Genomic DNA, 25,909 nt, shown 5'->3' on the forward strand with positions numbered 1-25,909 from the left:
CACTTACTGAATAGTAGGCCTTTGCCACTGTGTCCTTTTAAATTGATGGCTGATATAATACGTTCTACCAAGGATATCTTGTCTCTCTTCCCAGCCTAGAGGTAGTGGAGAATCCTGCTGTTGTGGTTGGCAAAGAACATCTGGTTGGTCCAAGATAATCCAGCCGGGCTATAAGACAAACAGGCATTGTTACTCGTGGAAAAAGTGGTTCCGTATTTGGTTTTATAATCAAAAGTGAGGGAAATGTTGCAATGTGAGCTGCATAAAACATCGCCATAAACAATACCACATTCATAAAGAGTTTCAGTAAGAAGAACTTTTTGAAGACATTGCAGGAATTAGCCCAGGTTAAGCACAAAATAAACAGGCCAATTAGCAAGCAATTTTAAAGATGAATTCCAGGTACTGTATAATTTAACATAATGTTGTCCAGTTTGGACAATAGCAACTATGCATATACTATACCTGGCCGATGTCCCTGGAAGCTGGAAACATCTTGGGGCAGATTCAGAAAGATCGGCGTAATTTTCGGCGGGCGTAGCACATCTCATATGCGCTACGCCGCCGTAACTTAGAGAGGCGAGTACCGTATTCAGAAAGAACTTGCGCTCTAAGTTACGGCGGCGTAGTGTAAATGGGCCGGCGTAAGCCCGCCTAATTCAAATTATCAAGGCAGTGGGCGTGTTGTATTACAATGAGCCATGACCTCATGTAAATGAGGGGCCGAACGAACGGCGCATGCTCAGAGTCACGTCGCAAATACTCCCTAAGATACGTCGGCTCAATGCTTTGTCGACGTGAACGTAACCTACGCCCATCCCCATTCGACTTACGCAAACAACGTAAAATACGACGCTGTTTTGACGTTCATACCTTAACATGACTTACCCCTGCTTTATGAAGGGTAAACTTACGCCGGACATACGCCTTACGTAAACGGCGTAGCTAAATCCGACGGGCGCAAGTACGTTTCTGAATCAGCGTATCTTGCTCATTTGCATATTCGACGCGTAAATCAACAGAAGCGCCCCTAGCGGCCAGCGTAAATATGCACCTAAGATACGACGCCGTAAGAGACTTACATCAGTCGTATCTTGGACAAATTCTGGCGTATCTGATTCTTTGAATCAGGCGCATAGATACGACGCCTCACATTCGGACTTACGTCGGCGTATCTGGAGATACGCCGTCGTAAATCCTTTGTGAATCCGGGCCCTTAAGTAGATACTGCTACTCCAGGTACATCCATTCTGAATGAATACAAACTGTTCTCCGATTGAATATAAGGTGGAGTGTGTGACATCCCCGCCCACCTGTCCACCTCTTCCAATCAGAGAACGCTTTGCATTCATCCAGGAAGTGCAAAGCATTCTCTGAATGGTGTCCAAACCCAGCGGCCAACCTCCTGTATTTAGATTGCATCATGCCAGCCACTCAGCACCGGACTAGTAAGTGGAGATCACTCAAGTAGCAGTGTCTATTCCAGCGATTTACAGCTTTCAGATGCATCAGCTAGGTATGGTGTGTGTGTGTGTGTGTGTGTGTGTTAGATATATATATATATATATATATATATATATCTATCTATCTATCTATCAGGGGTTGACAAATTTGCTTGGAATCTAGGAGCCAGCTAAAAAAGTTAGGAGCCAGAAAACGCACCCCGTCCCGACGAGCTTGCGCGCAGAAGCGAACACATACGTGAGCAGCGCCCGCATATGTAAACGGTGTTCAAACCACACATGTGAGGTATCGCCGCGATTGGTAGAGCGAGAGCAATAATTCTAGCCCTAGACCTCCTCTGTAACTCAAAACATGCAACCTGTAGATTTTTTTAAACGTTGCCTATGGAGATTTTAAAGGGTAAAAGTTTGTCTGCATTCCACGCAATTTTGAAGCGTGACATGTTGGGTATGAATTTACTCGGCGTAACATTATCTTTCATAATATTAAAAAAAATGGGGATAACTTTACTGTTGTCTTATTTTTTTTATATATATATTTTTTATATATATATATATTTTACACTGTTCAAAGCTTGACCACTGTAACTATGTAAAAATATACCATACCTGTAATTAATCTATAACCCCGCCTTACACTTGCTATGTAGCTATATTTTGTACTGACCTTTTTCAAAAATAAAAAACTGTTATTTGAAAAAAAAAAAAAAGTCTAAATCAGCAATTCTCTTAACAATTCTCTCTGAACTTCTTCCGACACACGATTATAATTGCTGTATGATTTATCTTGAATGATGGCAACAACATATAAACTTCTAGAAGTTACAGTAGAACTCAGTGGTGGTTATGTTGGAATGGTTGATCTCAGGAATCAGGCTCGGTTCACTGACTCTGTTCCAGTGCGGGTTCCCGCATCGCACAGTGGTTCACACTGAGATCTGCGAACTGCTGGGGGTGTCAATGTAAAGTTAACACCCTCAGATTGGTTCGCAGATCCCAGTGTGAACTGTAAAATGGTGCAGGAATCGGATCGCATAGGTGTGAACATCCATGCGATCCGATTCCAGTGTGGACCAAAAAAAGTGTCCTGCAGCATTTGGATGCAATTTCATCCAGTTCGTATGGCTGAAATCACATCGCACAGACATCACATGTGATCTGTACAGCAATGTGGTGCAAATCACATTGCACTAGTGTGAACCAGGTCTTGAGAGATTTACATTTGCACGGCTGAAAATCACTTCAAATGGTTTCCGTTTTTTTTTGTTTTTTTTAAGGCGTATCTATTACACACAAAGACACGCTGTAAGGGCAGCAAAGTGCATGTCTACTTGCTGGGTAAAAATAGATTGTTCCAAATATCAGACCTTTAGGTACTGTCATTAAAAATTGCCAAAAGGAGAATTGCAGGCTACATCATGTTGATTTTAACCACCTCAGGAGCAAAGCCCCCCCCCCCCCCCCCCATATCACAGTAACATTTTGCATTTCATTTTGGCTATATGGGGGTTTATTTACTAAAGCTAGAGAGGGCAAAATTAGACACATTTCTTCAGAGAAACCAATCAGCTTCTAACCTCGTTTAATTAAGTATTTAACCATAAAACATGGAAGCCGATGGGTTTCTCTACAGAATTGTGACTATTTTTGCCTTCTCTAGCTGTAGGGAATGAACTCCATGGTGTTTTTCTAATATAGTCATTATGTTGTAATCTATGCTACCATACAGTGCATAGTATTTTAAAGCTGTATATTAGAGGTGCACCGAATATAAATTTTGGTGCCAAAACCGAAAACCAAAACTGAAAATTACAGTTTTTCAAAAATATTTATATTTTTATATACAATTGTATTATATTCGACTATTTAATTAATATTATCAATTTAAATTAATTTATTGTCGGCCATTATTGGCACCTTAAGCGCAAGAAAAACTCCCCTTTAAATTCTATGTATGTCTGCACACTGGTCTGTTGGGCTTCCATTGTGGAATGCAGAAGGAACGCATCATTAACGCACCTGTGTTACGGTTTTGATGTGGTTTTTGAATCATGGTAAAATGGTTGCAAAATCACGATAAAACCGCTGCAAATTCACAGTAAAATTGCGAATTTGCCACAAAACGCATGCATTTTCGTGCCATTGTCAGCACCTTTTTCTCCCAGGCTCGGTTCACAACAGTGCACTGTGCGAGATCGCATGTGATTTGCACTGTCACATGCAATGTCTGTGAGATACGATTTCAGCCATACAGATAGTATGGCTGAATTTTCATCGCATTTGGACCAAACTCGCACAGGACCCTTTTTTTGGTCAACACCAGAAAGCTAATTTTTAGCCACCTCAATAAAGTTATGATTTATTTTCCAATACCTAGTTATGTTTTAATTAGGGTTGTCCCGATACCAGTATCAGTATCGGGACCGATACCGAGTATTAGCGTGAGTACTAGTACTCCCGCTAATACCGCCGATACTAGAATAGAATACTTCCCCCCCCCCCGCCGCCGCTACAACGTTAATCACCGCGGCGCGGGGAACATTACAGACAACTTTCGTTTGAATAGCTGTTTTCCCCGCCGCGCATAGACACTCCCCCTTGGACGGATCTGTCCAATCGCGAGCAAGGGGGAGTGTCTATGCGCGGCGGGGAAAACAGCTGTTCAAACTAACGCTGTCTGTAATGTTCCCCGCGCCGCGGTGATTAACAGTAGGTACGGGGTACATGGCTGCATATACGGGGGACAGGGCTGTACATACAGGGGACATGGCTGTACATACAGGGGACATGGCTGGACATACAGGGGACATGGCTGGACATACAGGGGACATGGCTGGACATACAGGGGACATGGCTGGACATACAGGGGACATGGCTGGACATACAGGGGACACGGGTGGACATACAGGGGACATGGGTGGACATACAGGGGACATGGGTGGACATACAGGGGACATGGCTGCATATACAGGGGACATGGCTGGACATACAGGGGACATGGCTGGACATACAGGGGACATGGCTGGACATACCGGGGACATGGCTGGACATACAGGGGACATGGCTGGACATACAGGGGACATGGCTGGACATGCAGGGGACATGGCTGGACATGCAGGGGACATGGCTGCATATACAGGGTCACACACTCGACCTAATTTTCAGACAAAATCTGAAAATAAGCATTTTAGAAAATGAACCATTGCCATGGACAGACCACCATGCAATTAATTTCATAATCTCCAAAATTCCCCCAGTGATAAAAGCACCCAAGCCGGTGACAATACACTGGGCTAGATCTCAGAAGAAGCTCCATTCGGAACTCTTCAAATCTACCTTGGGAAACAGAATCAAAACAATCCATCCACATCAAACAGCCGCAGATACACTGGATGCCATAAACGCAGCCCTGCTACAGTCAGCCGATTTAGTAGCACCGAAACGCAAAGCCTGCATCCGAAAAAGAAAGTCCGGCTGGTTCAACAACCAGCTGTCGCTTCTGAAGCAAGAGCGCAGAAGGGCGGAAGCCGCCTGGAAAAGAAGTCCTGCAGAGGATAACCTCATCATCTACAAGGCAATAACAACACGATATCATAAAGAAATCTTCAAAGCCAAGAAACACCATTTTTCTATGGCGATTAACAGCGCCCTAAACCGCCCCCGCGAACTCTTCAAGATGGTCACCCAGACCATGAATCCAGGATGTCTTGAAGTCCCCAACTCAGACACCCAAGAGTTCTGTAATGAACTATCGGATTTCTTCATCAACAAAATTGAAAGAATCCGGGAAAGCATCATGCAAAACAATACCCCCCTCAACCCCACCGTCAATCAACCACAAAACACCCACAGAAACGCTCTACAATCAACAAAGTTCACTCTGGAACCGATCTCCATCGATACCACAAAAAATATCATTGGTGCTTTGCGGAACAGCACATCGCCCAATGATATCATCCCCACCAAACTGCTGAAGGAATGTGCCGACATCCTGGCACCACCCATCACACAGCTTATAAACCAGTCATTTAAGGAAGGCACAGTGCCATCCCTGTTGAAAGAGGGCACAATCCAGCCCATCTTGAAAAAACCTAACCTGGATCCCAAGGACCCAACTCACCGCCGTCCCATAACAGGCCTAAATGTTCTCTCCAAGATAATGGAGAAAGTAGTGGTACAACAGCTGCAACAGCATCTAGATACCCACAATCTACTGGATCCATTACAATCAGGCTTCCGTCCCGGACACGGGACAGAAACGGCCTTACTCAAAATATGGGACGATGCCCTCGAGGCCGCAGACGAAGGAGAATCTTGTCTCCTGGTTCTGCTGGACCTAAGCGCAGCCTTTGACACGGTAGACCACAAACTGTTACTGATGCGACTAGCCAAGGTAGCAGAAGTCGCAGAAGGTGATTTACCATGGTTTTCTTCCTTTCTTGAAAACCGATCACAAACAGTTAAATTGGGTTGTTTCACGTCGGAAAAGCGCACGGTGTCATGTGGAGTCCCCCAAGGATCCCCCCTGTCACCGGTGCTTTTCAACATCTATCTTCGCCCTCTCTTTGATATTATCAGTAGCCAAGAACTACTCTATCACTCTTATGCAGACGATACGCAACTGTATTTTCGCATCTGCAACAAAAAGGATCATCATCTCAGTTTAGAGAAATGTCTCTCTTTGATAGAAAACTGGATGACTAAGAGTTATCTCAAACTCAACAGTTCTAAAACAGAACTCCTTATGTTTCACGCCAGCCGAAAGAGTCAACTGGCAACAACCTGGACACCCCCGCCCATTCTGGGCCAAATCATCACCCCTAGCTCCAAAGTCAAAAGTCTCGGGGTCATCTTCGACACCTTCATGACAATGGACGCACAAATAGGGTCAGTAGTCAGCGGAGCGCACCATCTGTTGCGCCTACTACGCAGACTTATTCCATTTATCCCCAAAGAAGACGTAGCAGTCGTGGTGGGAACAATCGTGAATTCCAGACTGGACTATGCTAACGCCCTGTACCTCGGACTCCCAAAGTACCAAATCTCCCGTCTGCAAGTCGTTCAGAATACGGCCGCCAGACTTGTGACTGGGAAAAAAAAATGGGAATCAATCTCACCTTCGTTGAGAACCCTTCACTGGCTGCCAGTAAAAGACAGAATTGCATTTAAAGCACTCTGCCTGACACATAAGTGCATCCATGGGAAGGCTCCGCAATATCTTTGCGACAAGATAGAACCTCACAATTCAAATCGCGTTCTGCGATCCACCGACCAAAATCTGGTCAGGGTACCAAAAACCAAATACAAGTCCAAAGGAGAAAGAAGGTTTGCTTTTCAGGGTCCTAGACTATGGAACGCTTTACCAACCAGCATTCGGTTGGAGGAAAACCATCTGACTTTCAGAAGACGGATCAAAACTCTGCTCTTTTGATGTCATGAGACACGAACAACTAGCGCCCAGAAGCGATTCAGTTCGCATGCGCCGCGCTTTATAAGTTTTTCATTCATTCATTCATTCATTCATTCACATGGCTGGACATACAGGGGACATGGCTGGACATACAGGGGACATGGCTGGACATACAGGGGACATGGCTGGACATACAGGGGACATGGCTGGACATACAGGGGACATGGCTGCATATACAGGGGACATGGCTGGACATACAGGGGACATGGCTGGACATACAGGGGACATGGCTGGACATACAGGGGACATGGCTGGACATACAGGGGACATGGCTGGACATACAGGGGACATGGCTGGACATACAGGGGACATGGCTGGATATACAGGGGACATGGCTGGATATACAGGGGACATGGCTGTATATACAGGGGACATGGCTGGATATACAGGGGACATGGCTGGATATACAGGGGACATGGCTGGATATACAGGGGACATGGCTGGATATACAGGGGACATGTCTGTATATACAGGGGACATGGCTGTATATACAGGGGACATGGCTGGACATACAGGGGACATGGCTGCATTTGGGGACACATTTAAAAAAAGTATCGGTATTCGGTATCGGCGAGTACATAAAAAAAAGTATCGGTACTTGTACTCAGTCCTAAAAAAGTGGTATCGGGACAACCCTAGTTTTAATAATTTAATACCAAGAATTCTGAGACTGTGTACAGTATTTGAAATCACGTGCATCTTTCTCTGCTGATAACATATGCAAGGCAGGTGGGGAACATCTGTAACCACTGTGTGGAGAAGCCCCTGTGTGTCAGAACAAGGCAGCTACCATCACGCCTTCAGATGGAACCTGGATATAATTTTATATTCACCTTTTTCTCCTCAGGGGGCTGAATCAAGCTATGCAGAAGCATTGTAATTACACTGTCTTACAGAGTGCTCTAATAGTGGTATCAGAAGCCCAGACGCTGATTGATTAATCAATTGGACTGTGCATTAGACCCCGTCTGTCACTGACAGGCACCAGTTCTCAGATGTACACAAGCTGGTACAGCTTAAAAGAGCACTGACTGGAAAACAGTAATTAAAGGTAAATTTAGACAAATATCTAAATAAACAGAATATATACAAGACCCCTTTCACACTGAAGTTGGTTTTCAGGTGTTTTAGCACTAGAAATAGTGCCTATAAAGCACCTGAAAACTGCCTCTCATGCCTCCCCAGTGTGAAAGCCTGAGTGCCTTCACACTGGGGTGGTGCACTTGCAGGCAGAAAAAAATAAATAAAAAAGTACTACAAGCAGCATCTTTGGGGCGGTTTGTATACAGCGCTACTACACCAACCCTGCCCATTGGAACGAATGGGCAGCGCTTGCAAAGCGCCTGAAAAGGGTTTCGGCAGTACCGCAACAGGGGCAACCCTTTTTAAACGACGGTAAATCGGTGCTTTACCGCCACCGCGGCTACAATGTGTAAGTAGCCTAAGGGAACTGTTTTACCTGTGAAATGATTTGCATTTCTTGCCTATTCAGTCAAATCTACACAGGCGTGCCAGACAGCAGTCAGGAAGATGAGAACACTATTAGAAATAAAGAATGCAGTGGTACGGGTGTGTAGCTGAATTCTAGGATTGCGGCAGCTCCCATTCACACATCTGACTGGGCATCTCGTACTGCCTGATCTGTCTACAGTACACTGTGTCCACAATCCTCCCTTGCACATGCCCTGCCGCCATGTTTGTGAAAACTAACCAACTGGCAGACAAGCTGGTGGGGTTTGCCAAGGACCAGAGGCAAGGTGCCAATTCTGCCATTTTCCCAGATGGTTTCCTGCTACAGACACAGTGTCAGAGATATCAATGTTGTCCCAGATAATGCATGCTATTGAGAAATGTCAAACCACACAGACTTAAAAAATTGAGGCAGTAAAAATTAATATCTTCATTTCAGAAATTGGGTTGGGGAGAATAAACAGAGACTAGAGGATTTAGATCAGGGGTAGGCCACATTAAAGAGATGGAGATCTACCTTTGCGATCTACTGCGTGCGATAATACATTGTTAACCCAAAACGTAGATCGTAAGCACAAAGGGGTTGGTTTACCAACGGCAAGTAGACTGTGCATTTCACAAAGTGCAGTTGCTCCACATCTTAGTAAATGAGGTAAACTTCACTTTTGCAAATACCACCCAATCACGTGCAAGAAAAATTTTACGTTTATTAACCACTTAAAGACCCGCCTATTGTAAATGTACGTCCTCTTTTTAAACATGGATATCTCAGTAACGGCAGCAGCTGCTGCCACAACTGAGATATCCATGTTTTCAGCGGGCGGCCGTGTAAACGATAACGGCAGTCTCCGCGGCGGATTTGCCGCGAGATCGCCGTTATCGGTGGCGGGAGAGGGCCCCCCCTCCCGCCGCTTTTCCGCGCCCTCCGCCGCTTACCGGAGCCGTCGGTAGCGGCGGAGGAGATCCGATGCTGCCGCCTGGAGAGTGAGGACTTGAGTGAGGGCAAGATGGCCCCCACCCGTCCTCATAGCTCTGCTGGGCGGAAGTGACGTCAAAACGTCAGTCCCGCCCAGCCTCTTAAAGAGACAATTTTTTTTTTGTCATTTTTTTAAATGACAAATTTTCCTTTTTTTTTTTTTTTTTTGCATTTAAGCCTAAATTTGAGATCTGAGGTCTTTTTGACCCCAGATCTCATATTTAAGAGGACCTGTCATGCTTTTTTCTATTACAAGGGATGTTTACATTCCTTGTAATAGGAATAAAAGTGATCATTTTTTTTTTTATATGTTTTAGTGTAAAAAATAATAAAATCAATAAAATTAAATAAGAAAACAAAAAAAAATTTTTTAAAGCGCCCAGTCCTGACGAGCTCGCGCGCAGAAGCGAACGCATACGCGAGTAGCACCGCCATATGAAAACGGTGTTCAAATCACACAAGTGAGGTATCGCCGCGATCATTAGAGCGAGAGCAATAATTATAGCCCTAGAGCTACTCTGTAGCTCAAAAAAATGCAACTTATAGAATTTTTTAAACGTCGCCTATCTAGATTTTTAAGGGTAAAAGTTTGACGCCATGCCACGAGCGGGCGCAATTTTAAAGCGTGACATGTTGGGTATCATTTTACTCGGCGTAACATTATCTTTCACAATATATAAAAAAATTGGGCCAAATTTATTGTTGTCTTATTTTTTAATTCAAAAAAGTTAATTTTTTCCCAAAAAAGTGCGCTTGTAAGACTGCTGCGCAAATACGGTGTGACAAAAAGTATTGCGATGACCGCCATTTTATTCTCTAGGGTGTTAGAAAAAAAATATATATAATGTTTGGGGGTTTTAAGTAATTTTCTAGCAGAAAAAACTGTTTTAGTCTTGCAAACACCAAATCTGAAAAACACCTAAGGTCTTTAAGTGGTTAAATAAAATTGTTGGGACTTTATATGAGACAACGACTGCTACAGAGTTTGTATGTCTCCATCCCTGAATCATATAGAAAAAAAGAGGGGAAAGTGGAATGGGGGGACTTTATATGAAGCGCAACACCAGAACCAAATGAATCAATTAGTAGATACCATTCAATGGTGCACATGGATGCACGTGGGACAGTAAATAACATAAATACATATATGTTATTTTAGTTACTATGTTACTACTGTATTTGGTATTTATATTTTATTACAGACATACCTATATCGCATTTGCTCCTGACTAGTGGAAGTTATCCACGAAACATGCGTAGAGCTAAATATCGATGTATTGTCACAGCACCATGCGTCTACTATGAGACTACCTTGAAGAAATTTGAATCAATTTACATTATCAGCACACAAATAAAATAAGTATTACAAGAGAGTGCATGGATTAGGAGTGCATCATGCTCAGAAGGCAGGGTCCAGCAGTGCGTCGCGCTCAGAATGCAGGGCTCCGCGGTGCGTCGCGCTCAGAATGCAGGGCTCCGCGGTGCGTCGCGCTCAGAATGCAGGGCTCCGCGGTGCGTCGCGCTCAGAATGCAGGGCTCCGCGGTGCGTCGCGCTCAGAATGCAGGGCTCCGCGGTGCGTCACACCTCAGAATGCAGGGCTCCGCGGTGCGTCGCGCTCAGAATGCAGGGCTCCGCTGTGCGTCACGCTCAGAATGCAGGGCTCCGCGGTGTGTCGCAATCAGAATGCAGGTCTCTGCAGTGCATCGTGCTCAGAATGCAGGGCTCTGCAGTGCATCGCGCTCAGAATGCAGGGCTCCGCAGTGCGTCGCGCTCAGAATGCAGGGCTCCGCAGTGCGTCGCGCTCAGAATGCAGGGCTCCGCAGTGCGTCGCGCTCAGAATGCAGGGCTCCGCAGTGCGTCGCGCTCAGAATGCAGGGCTCCGCAGTGCGTCGCGCTCAGAATGCAGGGCTCTGCAGTGCGTCGCGCTCAGAATGCAGGGCTCCGCAGCGCGTCGCGCTCAGAATGCAGGGCTCCGCAGCGTGTCACGCTCAGAATGCAGGGCTCCACAGTGCGTTGTGCTCACAATGCAGGGCTCCACAGTGCGTTACGCTCAGAATGGAAAAGATCCAAGAGAAGCAAAGGATTGCAGGGTGTATGCACGTTTGATAATGTACATACACCCAGCAATCCTTTGCGGGCAAGAAGACATTTAAGGCCTTGGAATTGATCTTGTTAACACACAGACCAGAGGGTCAGTCAATATTGGTTTAAGATATTGAGGAGAGGCCAACAGTTGGGCTAATGTAAAAAGGGAATCAATGGCAAATAAGCACATTTTTGGTGGTATCCTGCCACTTCAATCCCTTGCAGGTCCCTGTGTTGGTGGATAGTCTAAGTCAGGGGTTCTATTAAATAAGCAAATAGGCTTGGGGACAGGGGGCTTAAAAACCAAAATATCTAATGTGGGCCTGCGGAGAACTAAATAAGACCCTGATCCAGGTAGAAAACTGTTTTATAGCACAAACTGCAGGTAATCACCGTAGAGGGAATCAAATTTTATTTTTGATGTCCAAGTTACATTAGGGGAAGCTAAAGAACAGGAAGTGACCTATTAGTACCCAAAACACAGCAGAGGCATGCCTCCATCCCTAAAAATATGCAAAAAAGAAATGGATGCGGGGCTTTAAATGAAGCATGTATTAAATACGCTATTATTAATTATGGGTTTCTCTATATACCTTATGCATTTTATATTATTCACTATATATCATATGTATTTATCAAAGAATTACTAATCAAATTTAATTAATCATAAGGACTACCCACCGGGGATGTTAATATATCTATTATTACCAACAGAGACATGCCTCATTTAAAGTCCTGCATCCATTCCTTTCTTGTAGGAGCATTAGGGGCTCTCCGTTTAATGCTGTATATGGAGAAGAAAGGAGATCCTTTATGTGATATCGGCTGCCTGTTTGCCTGGAATGAACCTTACCTCGCCTTTTGAAATGCGATCTGTAGCAGAAAATCTACTGTGGCTGCTAGCACCTTGGACAATAGTTTGATGTTTATATTTATGAACTAAAATAGGACAATAACCTAAGAGGTACGGTCTGTACCTGGTTTAGGAATCAGACAGTTGATAGTAGGGAATCAGGGCTAAGAGAAGATCCCTTCCAAAGTTCTATAATAGATACAGCGAGAAGGTTGGTGAATTTTTGGTACTACAATTTTATATACTTAATCTATCTCCCTAGTTTAAATCCTTAAGACTATCAACTTGTATTTCAAACAATCCGAACCCGCTCATAGTATCAATAACTTTAAGACAACAATCAAGCTTCAACCCTTTTGCTGCCACTCACTAAGTTTTTACACACACATACTCCCAGCCCAGACTGTGTTTACATTTGTGAAGCCGACTGTTGGCTTTATGGTGGAAGTGATCTGAGCTGCTGTAAAGCCGAGGATTTTGTAGCTGGTGATGGAAAAGATTTTTCTCTGACTGCTGCAACGTCTTCCTAAGCTAGTGTCACACATGTCAAGTGAGCAGTATTTTAGTCTGTTTTTCAGAGTAAAAGAATACGATTTATTGCTCGGTTATCAGCGCATAGGCGGCAGGGGACAGATGCAGCCCTAGGCAAGTATGATAGTACTTATTTTTTAATCAAAACATATGCATGCTGTAACACCAAATTGGGGTTGGGCAGTTGTGTATGTAGTGTAATGTTAACTAATTTTTCTTTTGTTATTTTGGTTTCAATAAAATAAAAGAATGAAAACTGAGAAAGAATGATATAACCACAGAATTATATCTCAGGTGTACAGCCTAGGTTCTGAAAACCAAAGTGGGAACCATGAATGACATCTTGGGTTCCTAAATAGTTAGACATATTTATTATACTGGGATGAATTACTGAGAAGGTGGGTATGGAACACAGCAAGCTGAGAATAGGTGTTCTCTGAAATTGCATACTATTCTCTGAAGCGCAGCGCAGCTCTTACTTTGACCATTATTATTAGTGTTGAATAAAATTTTTAGTTGCCGCTTTACCATTTATCGAATCAGCGCAGTATACCCCTCTTTTTCATACCTACCATATTAGCAACATATGTAACCTACTTTTCCAATACTAAGACGTTTGAACTACAGTTTGCTGGAACCAGGGCTGGACTGGGACAAAAATTTGGCCCTGGACTTCATCCAGACTGGCCCACTTTGACAGGTCTCTCCCATGGCGGCCGGACAACTCCCACACCCCCCCTGCCACCCAAGCCCCCTCTTCCCCTTCACTAGCCGTTCTAATTTATTAGAGTAGAACGGCTGGTACTGGTTCTCTTATAGGCAGTACCAGTGTGGAAGCTAGACATTATTTCTCCCGGGGCAAAGAATCAGTTTGGTGCCCCCCCCTTATGGGACAAGATTAGGCAGAAGTGAGAAGCTCCCAGACCATAGCTGTTGAGTCAGCTGTCTATCTCCTCCCCCATGCTCCCGTCGTCCCCCATGCTCCTCTGTCATCCCCCCTGCTCCTCTGGTCCTCCCCCTGCTTCTCTGTCACCCCCAGGTGAGCGCTGCGGGGGGGGAGAGGAGGTGAGCACTGCGGGAAGGGAGAGACAGAGGAGCAAAGGGAGGCGGCGGTCCGCTGTCACTGAAGCCGGCCCACTTCTAACATTTTTTGTGTACAATAAAGTGGATTGACATATGCCTTGACTATAAGAAATGTTTGAGAAATGTATGTGATTGTCACCGGCGCAAAAAACAGGTTATATTATATTGACCTGCTGCGGTACTGTGTAAACCTCCAAAAAGGTTTATAAGTGAAAGCAAAGGAATGTGGTTACTGCGCTGGTCTAAATGTGCGATGACACAAAATGGTAAATTAAATCTTACTTTATTGTATTAGATTTAATTTACCATTTTTTGTCATCGCACATTTAGACCAGCGCAGTAACCACATTCCTTTGCGTATAAGAAATGTTTGCATACATACATACTAGAGCTGCACAATTAATCGTTAAAAAATCGTGATCTCAATTCAACCCCCCTGACGATCTCCAATGCAGAGTTTGACAATTGTTTCATATAACAAGTGGAGGGACTTATCTGCTCACTGTCAAAAGAAAATAACCGGGCAGTCTGCCAAGTTCTTAAGAGGAAACATTGTAACTAATGCTTCCTTCTTGAAACAAAGGGATAAACTTATTTGTGTAAAGAAAATAAAAAATCTGGGCAGTCTGCCAAGTTTGTAACAACATGAAACATTGTAACCAACTTCCTTCTTAGAACAAATCTGTGTGTAAATGCAGGAATTTTAACCATTTAAAGTCCAAATCTTTTTCCGATACTTGTTTCTTAAAGCGGAGGTTCTGCCAATTTTTTTTTTAAAAGCCAGCAGCTACAAATACTGCAGCTGCTGACTTTTAAAAAATGGACACTTACCTGTCCAGCACGCCCTTGATGTCGAGCAATCGCTCGTCCCTCGGCAGCACCCGCCGACATCCTCGGTTAGGGAATCGGGAAGTAAAGCGGTGCGGCTTCACTGCCTGGTTCCCTACTGCGCATGCGTGAGTAGCGAGCCGCACCATCACTGGTCCTCGCTCTCTCCTGGGAACAGTGTATTCCCCAGGAGACAGCAAGGGGGGGGGTGCGGGTAGGGGTGTGTCTGTCGCACGCGTTGTTTCCGGAAGTGGGTGCAAATACCTGTCTTAGACAGGTATCTGCACCCCCCTCCCCTGAAAGGTGCCAAATGTGACACCGGAGGGGGGGACAGTTCCGAAAAGCGGAAGCTCCATTTTTGGGTGGAGCTCCACTTTAAGTTAAAATCAATATTTTTTGCTAGAAAATTACTTGGACCCCCAAACATTATATATATTTTATCAGAGACCCTAGGGAATAAAATGGCAATTGCTGCAATATTTTATGTCACACTGTATTTGCCCAGCAGTCTTTCGAATGCAATTTTACGAAACAGTAAAGTTAGCCCAATTGTTTTTATTTTAATGTGAAAGATGATGTTACGCCGTGAAAATCGTGATCTATCCTCTAAGCAAGAGAATCGCGATTCTCATTTTAGCCAGAATCGTGCAGCTCAAATACATACATATAGATTGGAGTCCCTTTCCAGATCTGGTTGAGTCCATAAACTAGTATTGTAGATTTTGGTGTTTTATGTTAAAGGACAATGTTTCAGCCCAATTACTGGGGAGACAATACTGGAGAAAGTCTTCCTCCTGCTTGCAACAGACTTATGACATCTTCTCAGCTTTAGACAAAGTCACTGACTTCAGCTCAAGGACAGGTTTTTAATAATAACAACAGGTGGAGCTTTACTGAAAAATGATTCTGTTGCTGTATATTGCCAAGATTTTATCCATGCACACTTGTAAACTTACTCCACTTTCAGCAACTGCTTTAGAGAATAAATTCATATGTTGTTACATTTTTTTGCTAGTTTCCAAGTACCAAATATTTCTAAGTACTATGCAGTCATGAATCATTCAAAAGGACAAGAATTTATGTGTGCTATAAATAAATTCCAGTTTTACTAAATATATGTGTGTTAAAGTAAAGATTTCATAATATATATTAACAGCCCGCTGCAATCATAACAGAAAAGCCATGATCACAGAAATGTGTTTCAAAAAGCAAGTGAATCTAATTTTAATAGCTCTATATCATAAATGATCAAATATACAGATGCAAATAAAATAATAAAGCTATAAAACCAACCTCAATCTCTTCACCTTGCTCCGCATTTTCTTCTTCTGATCCACTGCTTTTCGGTAAGTAACTCATTTTTAACCTAAGATTTCCCTTGACTTTAGATTTATGACTGTTAAAAAGAAAACAGACATTACTCATTATATAAGACATGTTTATACTAACACCTCTATAATAACAAGTAATAGAAAGCTACAGTGTATAACCATTTTATAAACAAAGTGTCACAAAGACATCATTAAACGTAGTACTAGCCAGTGTGTACTGTGCTTCTCTGTCTGAAAAATGTGGCCAGGCAAAAAGGAGAGTCTTCAGGAAAATCACTTAACAGTTGTGTCATGGTCTGTCATTGCTAATAAGCCATCACAGTAATAAGCATGAAGTATTTCAGGTCACGTTCCCATCTTTAGAATGCAGTATGCAATTAAAGTGATATGGGTTAGTTTTTATTTTTCTAAAATAATTAACTTTTTACTTACTGCATCTAAGAGTTTTGTTTACCTTAATGCAGAGACTGCATCACAGTAAAAAAAAGAAAAAACTTTAGCCCTTAGCACCACTTTCAATTTCACCTTTCAGTTAGCAGTAATCTTGTCAAACAAGAGGGTAAAATTGGTCAAAAACTGATCAAAATTTCAATCCATCTACGAGCTGGCTGGTTGTACTAAAGTCGTATCAATTGATTTCAGTACAACCAGCCTGCTGGGTTTTCTTTTCCTACGATCGCTACCGCTGACTATTGCCGGCGGCAGTGATCAGTGTATCTTGACTGCAGGGAAACCTTACACTGTCAGAATACAATAGCATAGCAGGGGGGAAGGAAAAAAAAATGCATAATGTATGGCCATTCTAAAGAAAATAGATACCTTACTTTCTACCAAAGTGGACATATATATAAAAGTGAAATACTCAGCCTGCAGTCTATGAGGAACCGCAGCCAAAGAAAAAGAAATTGAAAAAAAAACAAAAACCTGCAGCAGCTGGAAATATTGTTGGCGAGACTTAGGGAGTTCATTTTTTAACAAGAAGCTGTATTTGTTATGGAAAGATTCATTAGTACAGCACTCACATGTGCTGTGTTGGCAGCCATTTTAAGTATGGGCAGATGAAGCTAGCACCTGTATCTTACAGGATATGGATGACAGACACACACCCTTGCAAGCAGATGTGCCATTCTAATCCTTCTCACTGTGCCCTGTGGATGCTAATCACTGGATTAAAGTCCAAGCTCACTCTTCCAACCATTTACAGGAGCCTGTGGACACGCCCTTCTGCCCTCCTCCTTCACTCTCTCAATCACACCAGCACAGATCCCCAGCCTCTGGACATGCCTCTCCACATATGCGCCCCCCCCCCCCCAACAGCGCCGATTAAAAAAATGCAGATTTTAGGGCATTTTGAATACTTTGCAGTGCAGAGAAGGGGTTTGGGGTCTTTAAAGTGGTTGTACACCCTGTACAACCACTTTCACCTAGAGGTAAGCCTAGATTAAGGCTTACCTTTAGGTGCTGGAAATATCTCCTAAACCTACACGTTTTAGGAGATATTTACAATTCCCCGTACAATGATTTCTTCCGCGCATGCACACTTTAGAAAGGGCATGCAGTGCCGTTTCTAGATGGGGTCATGCTGTGACTGGCAGCTCCCACGCGCACGTGCCCCCGGCCAGTCACAGAGCCGGAAGTCCGCGGCCCCAGAAGGAAGAGGGCTGAAGATGGACGCTTCCAGCCAGCGGGGACATCCCAGGCTTCGGTTTCAGGTAAGTAAAACATAATGGGCTACTATGCGATGCATAGTAGCCCATTATGCTTTACCTTTGCAGGGAAACAAGAGGAAGTAAAACCCATCAGGGTTTACTTCTTCTTTAAGACCCAAGATTCCTCCATAAAGAGTATGGGCCCTTTCATACGTGCGGACCGTACATTAGATCCGTTCAGTCACGTTTTTTTTATCATCAGTTGTTGTCAGTAAACATCAGTTTTCATCCTTTTTCACTTCCGTTTTTTATCCGTTTTTTTTTTTTTAGAACTTTAATCAGTTTTTCATGAATTTTGATGAAAAACGGATGTCAGCGGATCGGATGTTAACGGATCGTTCGCTAACATCCGTTTTTCGTCCGTTCCGTTTTTTTTACGGAAGAATAGGGTTTTCTTCCGTTCAAAAAAACAGAGCTCAACAGAATCGGATGTTAACGGGCGTTAGCGGATACTCATCCGCTAACGTCCGCTATCCCATAGGAAAGCATTGCAGTCCGTTTTAATCCGTAAACGGACGTATGAAAAAAACGGACGAACGGTCCGCACGTGTGAAAGGGCCCTATCTGTCACTGCATATTATTGTCACAAGGGATGTTTTATTTTAAAAAGGAACAGTGTAAAAATAATAAAAAATAATATGCGAGGTATCACAGCGATCTGTGGAGCGAGAGGAATTATTCTAGCAAAATAACTCCTCTGTAACTCTAAATGTCGCCTATGGAGATTTTTTAAGTATCGTAGTTTGTGCAATTTTAAAGTGTAAGATGTTAGGTATGTATTTACTCGACGCAACATCATCTTTCACAATATACAAAAAAAATCTGGGCTGACTTTTTTTTTTTATTCCGTAAAGTGTACCCAAAAAAATGCGTTTGAAGGATCGCTGGCCAAACAACGTGTGACCAAAAATATGACCGCCATGTTATTCTCTAGGGTCTTTGCTAAAAAAAATTGTATAGAATGTTTGGCGGTTCTAAGTAATTATCCAGCAAAAAATACTGATTTTAAAAAAGCTTGGTCTTGAAGTGGTTAAGGCTTTAGAGTCATGTTTAAAAGCTGCTTGATAACCTTGGCTAAATGCTGTCATAGCACATGCTAGAAAGCTAGGTTCCGGTGATCACAAGGGAGCAAGGACAAAGAATGATTGAAAATACTTTCATCAGTTTTCTTTTTGTGGGTTGAAAGCTTTTCAGCTACCACTGGGCTCCATTGCTGGTTTCACATAACATCTCACAGCTGAATCTCCTAGTTGTAAAAGTAAATCAACCTTTAGTATCACTTTAATGCCATACTAAAAGGTAGACTTTCTAACTGAAGGTGAATGCAACATGCATTCACTTTATAATTTATTTATTTTTAAAACACAACCCATGCATACTTTATATCATCGTCTTGCCCTTCCTCACTTTAAACTCAAATTGTCTGCTGTCAATAATAACTGGTAATATTTTAAAACCTTCACAAATATTTCTAAAGCTTCACTTTTTCTACTGCAAAGGTTAATATCTACAAATTAGAACTCTTCTGTAAGCCAGAAAAAATACACTGGTGCAAAGGAGAATGCCTTTATAGAGTTTACCTGCTGCACATGTCCATTACTTTATATAGCCAATTGTAAAAGAAAAAGCCAAATGCAAACAGAAATTAAATGAAAACAAAATTAAACAGTAAGGGAATTAAGCAAATGTTTTTCAGACTTCTGCAGAATTGGTCAGAAAGTATGCAAAGAAATTCCATCTCTGTGCCCAGTAAAAACCAGAATTATGAAACACTGGAAGCTTTGCCTGAAATAAAGAACACTGTGTTATGGATTTAAACCCTGGCAAAAAGGTCCGCTACATAAAATGAACAGAGGTAAAATCGTTAGGCTGTTTGATTGATAACCGAGAAAGAAACATTTCTCTATTAAAAAAAAAAAAAAACACACCATAACACCATTGCAATTCAATGCAGCTAAATATTAAAGATATTTATATGAAAGTTACAACTACAATTTCTACTATTAAAACAGGGTTAACAGAGGGTATTTGCTTACTCTTGCAAAAACAATGTTGGGAACAGAATGTATTATTTATCATTGCCTGAGATAATAGGAGAATTCAGTGAAGCAGGTGGCACTTTATTGCAGATTCGCATTCTTCTGGACTTTTCTGGAACTGAATCCCTTAACTCTTTAATAGTCTACATAGTTTTGGAAATTGCAAGGTAAACCATGAGAACTAAACCCAGCAAGGCTGCACAGCTGTACTAGGAGCATAAAATATTCCTCTTTAAGCTCAGAATTTGAAGTAAAAATTTAGCATTTTATCAGGCTGGAACCGCTATTGCAAGAAAAATCAGCACATGAGTAATGGTTAGGTTCTTAAAATCCTTAAAAACATTTATTGGGCAGCCAATCGATGCCTTTGCCTAACACAGAATCCATCATTAGCCACACTGAAGTAATAGAAATGTCAGGGAACCAGCAGCGGTTTATAGAAACGAGAAAACCAGTGGTCCAAATGGGGGAGTAAAGCTAGCCATACATTAACCACTTGCTTACTGGGCACATAAACCCCCTTCGTTCCCAGGCGAAATTTCAGCTTCCGGCACTGTGTCGCTTTAACTGACATTTGCGCGGTCGTGCGACGTGGCTCCCAAACAAAATTGACGTCCTTTTTTCCCCACAAATAGAGCTTTATTTTGGTGGTATTTTATCACCTCTGCGGTTTTTATTTTTTGCGCAATAAACAAAAAAAGAGCGACAATTTAAAAAATATATATATTTTTTTTACTTGTTGCTATAATAAATATCCCAATTTTTTTTTTAAAAAACTTTTTTTCTCAGTTAAGGCCGATACATATTTTTCGACGAATTTTTGTAAAAAAAATAAATAAATCGCAATAAGCGACTGGTTTGCGCAAAAGTTATAGCGCCTACAAAATGGGGAACAAAATTATGATTTTTTTTTATTATTTTTTTTTTACTAGTAATGGCGGCGATCTGCAATTTTTATTGGGACTGCGATATTGCGGCGGACGTATCGGACACTTTCAACACAAATTTGGGACCATTCACATTTATACAGCAATCAGTGCTATAAAAATGCACTAATTACTGTATAAATGTGACTGGCAGGGAAGGGGTTAACACTAGGGGGTGAGGAAGGGGTTAACACTAGGGGGTGAGGAAGGGGTTAAATGTGTAACCTGGGTGTGTTCTAACTGTGGGGGGGGAGGGGGGTGACTGGGGGAGGTGACCGATGCTGTGTCCCTATGTACAAGGGACACAGATCGGTCTCCTCTCCTCTAACAGCACGTGGAGCTCTGTGTTTACACACAGAGCTCCACGTCCCTGCTGTTACTGGCTGTGTCACCGACGATCGCGTGTACCCGGCGGACATCGCGGCCACCAGGTACACGCATCGGGTCCCCAGCGATGCGGCGGCACAGTGTTTACCCGCTGCGCGCCTCCCAGAGGCGCGCGCGGGTAATGCTTTTAAAAAGACGTCCAGTTGGCACCTGAGAGCCGCGCTGTTGACGTCTTTTGTCAATAGCGCGGGTCTCAAGTGGTTAAAAGACTTGTGAAACCACTTCAATACCGGTCACTTATCTCCTTCCTGCCCAGGCCAATTTTCAGCTTTCAGCGCGGTCACACTGTGTGGCCATATGAAATTATAATTTTTATTTATTTTTTACAAATAGAGCTTTCTTTTGGTGGTATTTAATCCCCCACTGGCTTTTAAAAATGTTTGCTAAATAAATGGAAAAGACTGAAATTTTTTGAAAAAGAATTAATGTTTTTCTTTTTTGTTATAATATTTTACAAATAATCGTTTTTTATAAATTTAGGCAAAAAGGTATTCTGCTACATTTCTTTGGTGAAAATAACCCAAATCGGTGTTTATTATTTAGTCTGTAGGAAAGTTAGAGTTCACAAACTATGGTGTATATATAAATCTGAAAATCGATCAGTTTTGACGTACTGATGGCCCATCTCATTTCTCGAGGCTCAAAAATGCCAGGACAGCACAAATATGATCAAATTACCCCCTTCTGGAAATCAGACTTTGGTATTAAGATTCATGGTGAGTTTTTTGAAGTTGTAATTTGTCACAATTTTTGTGAAAATTAGTTTACATACTGTTAAATTAAATGTTTTTTTTTTCACATACTGTCACCATTACAGTACAGCATCATCATATAACTGGTGTCAAGGTGATCGGGGACACTGACTGGTGATAGTATGTAAAAAAGAAAAACAAATGTAACAATTAAAAGAAAAAAAGTTAATCAAAGCCTTTCATTGTGTACAACTGTCATGAAATCTGCTGTCATTGGCCACAGCGATCACATGATACAGTGATCTGTCATTGGCCGTGTCCGGTGCACACAGCATGAAGAATGTTTGTTTTGTTTTCTAATTGTTAGTGGGGTCAAATCAATGTTCAACTGCAGTGAATAGAAAATTCAAAAAGAGCAGGCTGGAAATGTTTTGTTTCAAACAGACGAGTTTCTAATAGTAAATGTGTTTTCGTTAAGGAAATTATATTCGTTGCAAAATCAAATGTTAAAAGCACACTGAATTTTCTTACGAATGCTCGTTCATAAAAAAGTTTTCACGTATGGTCAGCTTTAGCCCACAACTAGACCTGCACGATTAATATTTAAAAAAATGTGATTTTGATTCAACTATCCCACATGATCTTAAAGCGGGGGGTTCACCCTTAGAGGGCACTTTTTCCCCTTAGATTCCTGCTCGTTTTCTCTAGGGGAATTGGCTATTTGTTTTAAAATATGTGCAGTACTTACCCGTTTACGAGATGCATCCTCTCCGTCGCTTCCGGGTATGGGCTGCGGGAATGGGCGTTCCTTCTTGATTGACAGTCTTCCGAGAGGCTTCCGACGGTCGCATCCATCGCGTCACGATTTTCCGAAAGAAGCCGAACGTCGGTGCGCAGGCGCAGTATAGAGCCGCACCGACGTTCGGCTTCTTTCGGCTACGAGTGACGCGATGGATGCGACCGTCGGAAGCCTCTCGGAAGACTGTCAATCAAGAAGGAACGCCCGCTCCCGAAGACCCATACCCGGAAGCGACGGAAGAAGATGCAGCTCGAAAACGGGTAAGTACTGCTCATATTTTAATACAAATAGCCGATTCCCCTAGACCGAACGAGCAGGAATCTAAGGGGAGAAAAAAAAATTTAATACATGGGTGAACTCCCGCTTTAATCTAACATTCCCACAATTCATGTAAAGCAATTTCCCTGCTCACAGCCGTCAAAAAACTAAACAAAAAAGAGGTAAAAAGAAACATTGTATCTTTCTGTTCATTTACAGATCAAAGGAATGAACTTGGGTCTGCAAATGAGGTTAGTTAAACCATTTAACGACTAAGGGGCAGATCCACAAAGAAAGTACGCCGGCGTATCTATTGATACGCCGGCGTAATTTCAAAATTCCCGCGTCGTATCTTTGTTTTGAATCCTCAAAACAAGATACGACGGCATCTGGGTTAGATCCGACAGGCGTACGTCTTCGTACGCCTTCGGATCTTAGATGCTATTTTTCGACGTCCGCTAGGTGGCGTTCCCGTCGTAATCCGCGTTGAGTATGCAAATTAGCTATTTCCGACGATCCATGAACGTACGAGCGTCCGTCGCATTTTGTTTTGTCGTTTCCGATCGGCTTTTTCCGGCGTATAGTTAAAGCTGCTATCTGGTAGCGTACTCAATGTTAAGTATGGCCGTCGTTCCCGCGTATAATTTTGAAAATGTTACGTCGTTTGCGCAACTCATCCGTGAATGGGGCTGGACGTCGAAAACAATGACGTCCTTGCGACGTCATTTGAAGCAATGCACCCTGGGAGTTTTGACAGACGGGGCATGCGTAGTTCGTTCGGCGCGGGGACGCGCTTCATTTAAATGAAGCACGCCCCCTACTCGCCACATTTGAATTCCGCGCCCTTACGCCGCGAGAGATACACTACGCCGCCGTAACTTCCGGCGCAAATTCTTTCGGGATTCAAACCCAAGCCAAGTAAGTTACGGCGGCATAGCGTATCTCATATACGCTGCGCCGGTGCAGATCTTTGTGGATCTGCCCCTAAGCCTTTTTCTTACACTTGTTGCCAACAAGTTAAAATCAGTATTTTTTGCTAGAAAATAAAATGGCGGTCTTTGCAATATTTTGTCACACTGCATTTGCGCAGCGGTCTTTCAAACGTAATATCTTGGGAAAAAATACACTTCAATGAATTAAAAACATAAAATAAACAGTAAAGTTAGCCCAATTTTTTTGTATAATGTGAAAGACGATGTTATGCTGAGAATCGTGAGAGAATTGTGATCTTTATTCTAAGCAAAAAAATTGTGATTCTCTTTTTATCCAGAATCATACAGCTCTAGTCAACACCAGTAAGGGGGACCAGTAAAACTAAAGTACATTTTAGACCTTAGGCCTAACTTTAAGGCTGCTTTCACACTGTAGCGGCGCTTTACCGTTGTTTTTTGCAGAGGTATTCGGCCGCTAGCAGGGCGCTTTTAACCCCCACTAGCGGCCTGAAGAGGGTCAAAACCACCCGCAAACCCACGCTGCCCATTCATTTCAATGGGGAGAACCGGTTTACACATGCTCCTTCACCGCTCCAAAGATGCTGCTTGCAGGAGTTTTTTTTAACATCCTGCCAGTGCATCGCTTCAGTGTCAAAGCCCTCGTAAAGGGCAAAAATTTCTGTATTTGTATGTTCAATAGGGATTGAGGCGTGCCACGGGGTACACCAGGTTACACATTATTGTTCTTAGAGTTAGTTTACCCTTTCACAAAAAATGTAAACTAACTCACAACACCCTTCAGTCCCAGCGACATACAACCTTATATGCTCTCCATCGTTCCCTGCCCTCTCCTGATGGTATGGAAATGGAATCTCAGCTTTGTTCTAATATGCCTCACTGGAATGCATACTCAAGGCTCCTTTAGCCTCAAATAGATTCTCACTAGTCAGTGCAGTCATGTAGGCACTTCTGACCAATGAGTGCTCACCAATGCTTGTATTATGCCGTGTGGGGGTGTTTTAATGTGACAGACTGTTATACTAACTGAAGATTGCTAAAATATCAGGGAGCTGTGGTATTTGCCAAAAATAAAGCCATTATCACAATGTACAAGGGTGGTTTTAAACACTAACCAGTAGGCAGAAAAATATACTAGACAGCTGCACAATAACAACAAAACTTAATGGTGAGGCAAGAAGGGTTGCACACAGCTCTGCTGCTTACCTTCGGGGATGAAGAATAAAATCTTTAAATGTATATGGTCGCTCCAACCGGGGATTTTCTGTCTGGATAAAGCAGTAATAACTGGTAAGACCATATAAAACATACATACAAAAAAAGGAAAACATTAGGTACCAGGTAACTAATTTTCTACGTGTCTTCCAGGGCAGCATCTGAGAGATAGGCTCCCTCCTACCTAAAACAAGAAACACATCATCTATAAAAAGAAAGTACCATGTACCTTTGTGCCTCTTTATAACAATATAATATAATCCTGGACCCCTGGGATACACTAACGTTATATAAAAAATATTCTGTCTATGTTAGTGTCAGGTATTTGTGCTGCCTTGGAAGACTCCTAGAAAATTAGTTATAAGGAACGTAACTTTTTTTTCTCAAGTTGTCTTCCAGGTCAGCATCTGAGAGGATTGGCAAAAAAACAGTTGCTTAGGGGAGGTCAACAGCCTTAAGGACCTTTCTACCAAAAGATTGGTCTTGGGTGGACAGTAGTAGAGGCCGGACGATATTTGGCCTTTTTAAGAAATCGGCATTGGACGATTTTTGTGCAAATTCGGCCGATTACCTCCCTTCCCCACACTGCACTGACAGTTTCACAGACTGAGCGGCTCAGTTTTTTTCCCAAACATTCATCTATAGGTTCAAATCGAGTTTTAGGGAATACTTGAAGGACTATAGATAGGTCCCAGGATAGAAAGTTTTTGGATAGGGGAGGTCTTGCTCTGGCTATGAAGCAAAGACATTTTTTGACCAAACAGTCTTGGGCTAGTTTGATGTCCAAGAAGTAAGACAGTGTAAATATCACAATCTTTAGATTGCTGTGTGACCATTGCTTGT

General features: G+C 42.6%; 1 protein-coding gene across 4 annotated transcripts in view; it reads right to left on the reverse strand.

The window, feature by feature from the left end:
• NEDD4 (NEDD4 E3 ubiquitin protein ligase) overlaps window positions 1-25,909 on the reverse strand; it is a 199,855-nt gene that overhangs the window by 62,003 nt on the left and 111,943 nt on the right. For all 4 annotated transcript variants that reach the window (XM_040342736.1, XM_040342734.1, XM_040342735.1 and 1 more), the window contains 3 exons: window positions 25,058-25,119; window positions 16,054-16,156; window positions 8-168 (listed from right to left, as the gene is read on the reverse strand). In XM_040342736.1, coding sequence (XP_040198670.1) covers window positions 8-168; window positions 16,054-16,156; window positions 25,058-25,119 — 326 coding nt within the window. The remainder of the gene's footprint in view (window positions 1-7; window positions 169-16,053; window positions 16,157-25,057; window positions 25,120-25,909) is intronic.

This window comes from Rana temporaria, chromosome 3 (genome assembly GCF_905171775.1).
Source record: "Rana temporaria chromosome 3, aRanTem1.1, whole genome shotgun sequence".
Taxonomy (NCBI): Eukaryota; Metazoa; Chordata; class Amphibia; order Anura; family Ranidae; genus Rana; species Rana temporaria.